This window comes from Branchiostoma floridae, chromosome 10, assembly GCF_000003815.2.
Source record: "Branchiostoma floridae strain S238N-H82 chromosome 10, Bfl_VNyyK, whole genome shotgun sequence".
NCBI classification, from domain to species: domain Eukaryota; kingdom Metazoa; phylum Chordata; class Leptocardii; order Amphioxiformes; family Branchiostomatidae; genus Branchiostoma; species Branchiostoma floridae.
In genome coordinates, this window is record NC_049988.1 from 226973 (window position 1) to 237715 (window position 10743).

A 10743-nucleotide genomic window follows, 5' to 3' on the forward strand; every position below is an offset into this window, starting at 1 on the left:
CCCACTCAATAGCCAGTATCTGCTCTTGTTCTAGAGGGGAGGGCGTATGTCGTAAGCTCTAGGGAGGGGGGTTGTAGTTTTATCAATTCAGCGGAACATTTGGTCATGCATCTAACCTGGACGAGAATCACATAGTAGCTCATAACTGTATAACAGATGGATTCAAATGTGCAATCGGTTCGACATACGAAATCTACAAAAACGATGTCAACCAGTAGTGATGGATTGATACTTATCGGGGTTAATGATGTCCTAGTTACGCATCACGATAACTGGAAGAACAGGATCTGTCTGCTAGTTACGGCAAAGGGTGGAAGAAATAGACGTAACCTGCCAATTAAGACAGGTCTGAGCAAATCCTGATTTAATGTCCAGCTGACTCGGTAAGTAGGTCAGATATTAGATCATATTAGTAAAACAATATGGTGATTGTAAAGAGAAAGTGGCATAATTCTATCTGGAATAACATATATACGTAACGCTCAAACGTCAAACACACACATGTGTGTATACACACGCGCGTGCGTCTATGTGTGAATGTTTGTGTGTATGAGTGTGTGTGTGTGTGTGTGTGTGTGTGTGTGTGGTGAGTGTGTGTATGTGTCTGTGTGTGTGTGTGCGTGTGTGTGTCTGTGTGTGTGTGTGTCTGTGTGTTTGTGTTTTAGTTGTGTTGACAGAGCGTCCCTCGACGACCATTTCTGAACTACCCAGTCGGACATACAATGCTCCGACCTAGAAACCCGCTTGTTGGACATACCCTGAAGGCAAACAGACAACGCATGAATTCTGTTCACAGCTTCTGTGACAAAGATACATTCAAACAAAGTCTTTGTAGTTTTAGTTTTATATCACACCCTTACAAAATTTGCACTAAGACTTACTAGGGACTCCAATCTATTCACTTTGACCTGTACTTAGTTTGTCAGAGAGAATATACATACAAGGAAGGTCTTCGAATCCATTCATCGTTAGAATTTCAAGATAACTTTCTGTAACTAGCGATTATATCTCATAGCGTAAATTTGCTATCATTACGGCTTTTAGCAAATACAGTGCAAAGCTTTCGACCCGTCTTGCAACGCTATAACAAAGCTTCAGTAGTGATACATACAAATACAGCATCAATGATTATGATGTTGTATTATTTACATGTACCTGTAAAGATTTGCAAATCATTTTTAATCTTCTTCACTCACTCGGCTTTTGCAAATAGGTACATGTTTTTAATGTTTCGAATTATCATATATGATAGGTGATTTACAGTCTATTTTACTACAGCGTTACACACAAGGAACTACTAAAGATGAGCAGTGACACCGACAACAGCAAGGAGATGTCCAAACATCTGAGGAATGGAAACTCCGAGGACCAGGGCGGCAATTGGCGACTCTGGGCCAAGGTAAGACATCATGACATACAAGGCTTTTTTTATAAGCTTAAATTTTATCACGAATTGTTGCTACAAATTTCAACAATCTTAATGAATGAAACAAATGTACTTAAGACTTAAGGCGTCATCTTTGACCTCACGTATAAGCAGGTTAAACGGTTCACAGGCTTACAAACACTTTCTCTTTTCAAGACCTCGTGAACCGATTGATGAGTGAAATTTTTGATTGGGCATTCTACTTCATGTAGGTAACACTTTCGAAACAATTCGGAATAATACAATCTTTTCCGACAGCTTTAAATATGATTAAAGGTCAAAGTTAATGCTTGCATGAAGAATTGAAGCGTTCCAATGTAACAATGTAAATAGCTTATTCAGGACTAGAAATGTTTGAGATATCTGGTATATAGATACATATGAGGTTTCAATGTTTTAAAAATTTTGTTATTGACATTTAGCTTGATTTTTTCCTCTGTAAAGTAACTACAGTGGGTAAAACGTTGTTCGCATTCATAACAATTGTTATGCCATATCTTTTTTATCAAATATAATTGACTTTGATATCAACTAGACACCTTTGTTGTTAACTCTGTTTGATACATTGAGATATTACGTGGAGTCCGTGATGAAACGATTTTAGCCAGTAACATCACATTGGTGATTTCATAGCTACGCCATATTTGATCATAACGATACCACCATTTTCGGAGTGATTAGGATTTATGAGTTCATCCCTCTATGAATTAAATGATCGTGCACCAAGCCGTTAGAAATTATACTATATAAATTTTACTGCAAATTCTCGCCCGTGGGCTTTTTGCAGGTAACATGACAGATTCAAACAGTGTAAAAACAATATCACAAGTGTCTACTAGATCCTGGGTTATTGGGTTCCACTCCTTTTTTCGAAGACAGTGGAGGACGAAAGATTCCACCTTTTCTATTATGTCTGGGTTTTGTGATGTTAGAATGAGAATTGTTTTCTTTATGTCATTATAAAGAAGGTTGGATACCCCCGCCCTACCACCCCCCCCCCCCCCCTGGTCTGGGAATCCGCAAAAGCCCAGTTTGGATAGGGTTAACAGTTCCCTTCACCAAGTTACAAGCCTCAACACTCATGGCAGCTCTCTCTCTGTGCTTCCTCAGAACCTCTCAGGTGTAGCAGCCTGCCTGGCGAGCAGTTTCTTCAAAGGCCCAGTACCAGCAACATCGCGATACGTCATAGACCGAGGATACACACCATATCAGATGCTTTTCTTGGATGACTTGCTGATTTTCCTTGTGGCACTGAGCATCACTGTGTACCAACGCATAGACATGCTGCCAAAAGGCTGGAAACATGGAGTCCACTTGATTTTTCTCGGATGCGCACGGTTTACCAGTGTCATTTGCCTGTTCACGGCGTTCCAGTTTATTCCACCTGCGACCGCAGAAGCCGTGTGGAACGCCAGTATGCCGGTTTTTGTGGTGACCCTGTCCTGTATCTTCCTTCAACAGGTAAATAGTGAACTAATTCTTAACCTTTACATTTCGTGAACACTGCTAGTAATAGTTTACCAGCCGACGTGTCAATAAACTGACAATTAGACGGGCGAAACTGACTGTTTCTGCTTCAAACTGACCGTTTCTGCTTTAAACCGACTCAGTTTCTGCTTCAAACTGACTGTTTCAAAGCGACTCAGTTTCTGCTTCAAAGTGACTGTTTCTGCTTCAAACCGACTCAGTAACTGCTTCAAACTGACTGTTTCTGCTTCAAACTGACTGTTTCTGCTTCAAACCGACTCAGTTTCTGCTTCAAAGTGACTGTTTCTGCTTCAAACCGACTCAGTATCTGCTTCAAACTGACTGTTTCTGCTTCGATCATATAGATGGCGTCCTCGAAGGAGCTTAAATCTCCGAAGGTGTCCGAACAACATCTTACCAAAAATTTGCTTTCATTATGAAATCTGAGCTAAAGCTTGGGGAAAGCTTTTACGAATGAAAACAGACATACATTTTGCCTGGTATTCTGTATAAGAGAGATTCCTCATTTTCCCCCCGCATCTTTGACTTCGGAATCGACTTAGACATTGTATAAAACTTATGGCCGTTTTCCAATTTATATTCGCAATTTACGTCATATGCATGCTTTGTGCGATTTAGCATTTAATCGAATCCTTCTTGTCCGGAGAAGGAAAGAAAAAAATATGCGCGCGCTAATGTCATCCACATATTCGTATCAGCATGGCCTAATCTTACACGTATTTTTTCATGTCAGGGGACTAAAAGTTGAGTTAAAGCTCAACTCTTGCGACAACTACAAGGCGTTTTACTGTTTTAAATTTTCTTACATTCCAGATTCCAACTCGTGTGACCATCCTCGGCAGCATGTGGTGCGTAGCAGGTGTTGTGCTTCTGGGCTACGGTAGCTTCGTCAACATGACGTCATCAGCGGATACCACTGACGTCACTCTTGGACAGATTCTAGCCGTAACAGGAGCGCTGATTCACTCCATGCTTGACGTTGGAGCCAAAAATATTTTAGAAACCACCCCGAGGGCAAAGGCTGTGATGTACACATACGCTATAAGTACACTCTCTGCCGGGATAGGAGCGTTTGTTACCAGTTCCACGTGGCAGCTTGAACCAGTGACTGCTACAGTCTTAGTGCTAAGCTGTTGTAGCCATGGTGTGGGTATGATGTTCTTCTATATTGGTCTCAAGTTAGTAGAGGTTAATGCAGTTACTGCACTGATTCAGCTCAGCGCGTTTCCGGCCTATGGTGTACAGTGGGCAATGCTGGGGTTCGCTCCGACAGTTTTAGATGGCGTGGGTCTAACATGTGTACTGATAGGGGCGTTTTCTATTGTGATCTGGGAGACACTTGTTAGTTGGAAAGAGCAAAATCACTTGGCGTTTATTGGGCAACTTGATTTTAATGTCACGAAACCAAATAGTAAACCTTAAGTTACATGCTATATCTAAGATTGCGCTGCAGAGGGAGGGAGGAATGTTGAAAAACGTGTTATGTTTACTTTTTATGGTACAATGCTAACTTCTCTTTCAACATAAAGGTATACACAGATCAATTTTTCATCGACCACTGTCGCCTTCTTCAGGATCAATACTGATGACCAAAAACTTCAGAACGTAAACTCGCGAGAGTTACAAAGTTGATACATGATCTTGCCGATATGTGACGTCAGCAATTGGTCAAACGTGCAAGGAAGTTTATAACGCCCACCGTCTCTGTCCAGTGATATCTTCAGTGGCCTGTCATATCTCTTATAAAGTAGTCCTGTTCAGTGTCCAGTATTCTGATATGTGGAGTTGCTCATGCATTAGAGTAAAATTTCTTTTGCATTTTTAACGTCTATAAGCGTAAAGATAAACCTTTCAAGTAAGCGCAGTAATGCCATTTCAATGTGCCAGAATTATACCTGTGGGGAAGAGCGTTGACCTCGACACCATGTAAATTTTTTTTTTTTCAAATAAATAAAAATTTAGGCCGGACGTGACGGCCGATATATTTTGTTTTGGCCCAATGTTATAGGGGCTAAGCATTAGACCGAAGTTCTCTTCGAACAACCAATCAGCGTTCAGAGATTAGAACGCTGAATCATTCTTGGCAGAGATAGAAGAAGGACAGTTTGAAATCTCCCGAGCTCCCCGTCCAAAGTGGGAAGTTAATCGCTTGTTTTTGTGAGTTTATCGCTTGTTTTCGTGAAATGGAAATCTTATTTCTTTTTGTGTCGTGAATAGTCTCTTTTTGGGGATTCCCAACGATGGATTTGAACGTTGTTGCGGTAAGTGAGAGGTTCATATTTTGACATTGGTAACGCGTTAACGTTCAATTCCACAATGAGTTTGGAAAATGTCCAGGCACATGTACACTGATGCCTCGGGTCTTTTTCGTATCCATACAAGTTTCGAGTCTTTATGTAGCCTGGGTTTATTCACAGCTTATTTCAGTCACTAGTTCACTCATAGCAAGACGGGAATCGAAAAGCAGATGATTGATTGTGTTACAAAGAACTGTTGTCAGCGTGGGTGACGAAAAGGCCATGGAGTCTTTCACAAAACTTTTTACAGATTTACTTGACTGAAAACTGTTAAGTCAATGGTAGTTTAACCGCGATTTGGTGTTTGACCGACCGTTTTTAGTCAGGATGAAGGAGCTCATGCAGGCGTTATCAAATAGGGTTCGAATAACATTACAAAATCCCTACTGTACGTCCCCCATCTGGGGGCTGTTGGTATCGCCAATGAGGTCCGTACTGCTTGCCTTTGGATGTGAGCACTCAAGAATAGGTGTGAAGGTACGTGCTCAGACATGATTCAAAATGGCAAGTGTTCGGATTTCCGCTCAATCAAAGCCAGGGGCCGTACCTGAAAGAGGGACACTTCAAGACATGTTGGTTGTTTTAGATGGGTAGTTTGTAATTTTGTTACATATTTTGCTGTGATGATAAGAGTGTAACGTGACGACGTATAGAGTCAATTCCAAGTCACCGAGATGGTTTTGAAATAATATTTGTAATAAGTTTGAACTATTTTGAGTAAAAGAACATTTGAGTCACTAAAGTTCGAAATTGTTCAAACATTTCAAAATGAAAGTTTAAACATGTTTGAACCTTTTTATATTTGTTGGAACATTTGGGAAAGTAATGATATAATTATCTCTTTATTTAGAACAATTTTCAAACATCTATGTGTTTTTGTTATTGTTCCAACATGTTCCAACATTTTGTGTCATTTTTTCCCTCCATAAAAACTTTTATTGACCCCATAAACAAAGCTGCTAAGCTTGGTTCTTTGTTTGGCGCTTGTATTTTTAGAGTTTATGTAGTATACACTGGTGAGTCTTTTGTGAGAAGGTGGCAGACAGACATAATTTCCTGCACTTGGCAGGGATGTGTGAATTGCCCTCTTCCCAGCCCACTGCCCCAGTTTCATCATATTGTTTCCATGTTCGAACATGTGATCACAAATGATGCATCTATGTTGGAACAGTTTAGAAACTAACAAAAATAATGTATTTGATGTTAGAAATGTTTCTAAAATGTTTGAGTACTATAGAAATATTTAGAACATCACATAGATGTAATAAATAGTTCTAAACAGTTACTTATCACAGTTAGATTGTTACAAAGATTTCCAAAATGTTAGAACAAAAGGCAAGAAACACCCTCTCGGTAATATGGAATCGACTCTAGTATGATTTCTTGAAATAATAATTTACAAACGCTGCCCCCCTCCCACGACTTAATTTAATTAACGGCATGAAAACTTAACGGAAGGTTGATTACTGGTAACGTGTCGCTGCAACGTGTGATCTTTGTGAGCGTAAACTTGCAAGGTTTTAAGTCGTATACCTTGCTGGTTTTGTAAAACACCGAAAAGAATTTGCATAACGGAGCTTACAGTTAGTTTTGGACTGACAGAAAGCTTTGAAAAGTGTCCGAGGAAATTTGCATCCAATTCAAGTTCCGTGCCGTTACTAACATTAACTTATATATCCACAGAGTTGTTTTCAAAATTTGGACATTGTTCGCAAATGAATCCGAGTAAATCAGATGGGGTGTACAGGGCTCGAAATTAACATAGTCCCATAGTCCCGGGGCACCAAAAAATTTAGTCCGGGAACACTAAAAATCACTTTGGGACCTTTTTTGGGACGGTAGAAAAATTATCAATATCAGAATGTAAACCAATCATACGTTTGTCAGGCGCGTGACCTAGCTTTTGGTTCCCAGACCTAAGGCCCCCAAATTTGATATGTGACTATGCAGTTACAGTGTGCGTTTGATCGGCAAATGCACTAAATTTAACATCTATATATAGTACCATTATATTCCGCATATCGTACGATGAGCGCAGTACATCGCAAGAAAATCGTAAGCATCGCAAGCCATCGCAACGCATCGGATGGTGTTCAAAATTTTTCCAGCGTCGCAGGATTTTTCACTTGTGTCTCTTCTGTATAGCCGTCTGACCGCTTTTGTGCTTCTTTAACCAACAAAATGTGGACATAGCTGTTTAATACCTTCCTATAATATCTTTAACTGTAAAAATAAATTTAAAAAGACCATGACAACAAGAGTATTACAAGCAAAAGTTCAAATCAAGCGTGAGTACTGGTATGATTATCTCGGCCTGCTTGCCGGCTCTACGTGTCAGGCTCTTTCGAAGATCGTCATGATCATGATATGCTATCAACAAAAAGATGCCATCATACAAAAATCAAATGATAAGAATTATATCATATATATTTCCGACTCATAGAGCCTGCCTTTATGTTCCAGTTGTCCCCATGGTTATTACGATTATGGTAAACTGACCCAAGACCGACGAGAGCTGAGATTTGATCTAATTATAAACTCACGTGCATGAAGCGATCAAACAATTTGTCTGCATCACCTGTGCGTGGCGCGCTGTTCTCTGGTTGCGACTGTGGCAGTTGCGACTGATATATTTCCCCTTTTCGTCAATATCGACAATATCAGGGAAAACTGAAACCATCACAACATGCTAAAAAATCATAAATCTATAACCTCATCAGTAGACAAAAATTGCCGTAATGAACTCTGCTATGGGGGCAAATAAAATCTTACGACGATAGCGAAATTTTGAACATGTTCAAAATCCATTTCAGCTCTATTTTTCGCCATACGACGCTCCCCGATTTACTATGATCCACTGCGATTGGCGCAGGCACGCTCTTATGACCTCATCGTACGATCCACTACGCGCTTTGTGACCACGGCTTTATATACTTAAACCATTGCTTCCGATTTTCTTCCGACTTACGTCGCACTGCGATTATCCTGCGCATCGGAAGGAATCGCAAGGAATCGTATGCGCTTTGTGACCGGGGCTTAAAGGACTGTAGTCTACAGTACCAATGTTTTTACACAAAATACAAATTTTTGCACAGACAAAAAACTTAAGCTTTCTTCCCAACTTCCACTTGTTATGTTTGGTTTGTCTCAAATTTCTGGAGATATGTGGGACTGTTTGTCTAATAATAGACAAGACACGTTTGAATCTGCATTGATTTTGAGTTTATTGTAATTGACAATTAGTTAATATAGACAGAAATATTGTACTCTGAGTCTGACTCAACTTTATTGTTGTGATACGGGACTTCCTAAAAACCTGCTTGGGACCATCCATCCTCACTTCGGGACGATTGGAATTTATTTTTGGGAACACTTCTGGGACAATAGAGAAAACAGTTAATTTCGAGGCCTGGTGTATTGTCTATTTGGTGTTCAGGAGTGCCTATTGTATGGCATTCCTTCGTGAAGAGACTAGAATTTGTTCATGAGAGAAACAGCACAGTATCGTGGAAAGGGGTATCCGATGGTCACGTTTCCAGAGAATCATTTTCTTGTTCATGCCTACCTTACTGGCCTTTCTTATCGCCTATCGGCTCGCTCTGGGGGGGTTTCGTCGCTATCGCTCCCTTGGCGGGTGGAAAAATCGTAATTGATTGTTGTTTATAATATTACAACGTTTGTTATGTTTTATGCCAGTCAATAAAATTTGCTGGTATTCCCACCAAGAAATATTTTGTGTGGAGTGATTATGGGTTCTTTCTGGATATAATAACGGCCGAGAAGGTAGGCATAAATTCATTTTTGTGAAGCAAAAATAAAAATTTAGGCCGGACGTGACGGCCGATATATTTTGTTTTGGCCCAATGTTATAGGGGCTAAGCATTAAACCGAAGTTCTCTTCGAACAACCAATCAGCGTTCAGAGATTAGAACGCTGAATCATTCTTGGCAGAGATAGAAGAAGGACAGTTTGAAATCTCCCGAGCTCCCCGTCCAAAGTGGGAAGTTAATCGCTTGTTTTTGTGCCCTCCCACCCAGTCCCGAGTGAGTTTAGTTTTGTTACCTGATTATTATGGATTATTTTATCCTATTTCTTTTTCTTACAAATTGGAAAATTATTTCATGCTGATACCAGGTCATGCACTTGCCTGTTTTTGGACACTAGTTTATACATCGTATTTATAGGTAGCTGAATGTTGACCCACTCTTATGTGGGTACTTGTTTCTGTTTATCGGAAAATTATTTCTGATCAATACCAGGTCATGCTCTCGCCCGGTATGAGGCCTGGTTTATATATATCATGAAGATAATTTTGGTGTGTGGCCGTTTGGCTCACAGTTAGTATTTGGTCATGACTCACTACTGCGTGGGCAATTTTAGAATGTGTGACCACATGACTTGCGAACTATTTTCTTATTTCATTTACCTGTGCGACTCACAGGTCATATATTTGGCTGTATGACCGTATGGCCTACAGACCATTCTTTTATTTTATCTACCTGTGCAAAAGTATGTTTCACAGTTTAAATTTGGCTGTGTGACCGCATGGCCCACAGACCATTCTCTTATGTTATTTATCTGTGCGCAAGTATGACTCACAGGTTATATTTGGCTGTGTGGCCGTATGACTCACAGACCATTCTCTTATTCTTTTTACCCGTGCGACCTGCTAGAAGGGTTACCACAGGTTATTTTGGCTGTGCAGCCGTGTGACTCACAGACCATTCTCTTAATAAAAATCTTTTGTCCCTTGGGTAAAGCACTAAGGAAGTAGTCACTATTGTGACAAACTTTTTTCTTAGACATAGCTTTCACACTTTTCTGTTATTTTGATAGAATATGCGATCAACTAACCATGGTATTAGTTTATGGTCATATCATGGTAATGAGAACCATAATTAATTTTACAGCGGTAAGTTGACTTTTTACATAATCAACTTTACAGTCAATAAGAAACATCACAATACGTCCCCCATGCTGTTTTTTGGTAAATGAAATTGAACTGAATTAAGTATGACATCTTTTGAAAATGGTATGCAATGATAGTTTGAGCTAGGTTTGCTTACACAGCCTCCAAGATCAGTGATGAAGCGATCTGATCTGTCAGATAGCATGGGTAGCTTGCTTCACCTTCTGAACAACCAATCAGAGACTCTTAAAGTAATTGGAACGGCGAAAATGAACGGACTTAAATCATGTAGCAGTTCTCTCTATCATGTATTTGGTGCCATGTAATGTATGTAAAAATTGTGTATATAGACTTATAGACTTATCAGAACTGTATCTATGTTATATACTTTGTCTGACCCTTGCCTCTTCCCTCATGGCCTCAATGAAAAGCGGCCTGCAGGCCGATTTGAGCTTTCATGAATAAATAAAGGTTCAATCAAGCAAATCATGAAGTGTCTTATGGATGTGTATTTTTGCACAAGCCTTTGTACTCATGATAGTATTGGTAGTAACCATGTAGGTGTGGTCATAATCAGTGTCCGAAGACCGCTCACTGTCGTCAGCTTTGCCCCACCCGACACA

General features: G+C 40.0%; 1 protein-coding gene across 1 annotated transcript; it reads left to right on the forward strand.

Moving 5' to 3' along the window:
* The first annotated feature begins 305 nt into the window (after positions 1-305).
* On the forward strand, positions 306-9258 carry LOC118424187. Its single transcript, XM_035832724.1, has 5 exons — positions 306-383; positions 1279-1399; positions 2537-2887; positions 3728-3984; positions 9249-9258. Exons 2-5 carry the CDS (start codon positions 1304-1306, stop codon positions 9256-9258), a joined length of 714 nt encoding a protein of 237 aa, XP_035688617.1. The 5' UTR covers positions 306-383; positions 1279-1303.
* The last annotated feature ends 1485 nt before the right edge of the window (positions 9259-10743 follow it).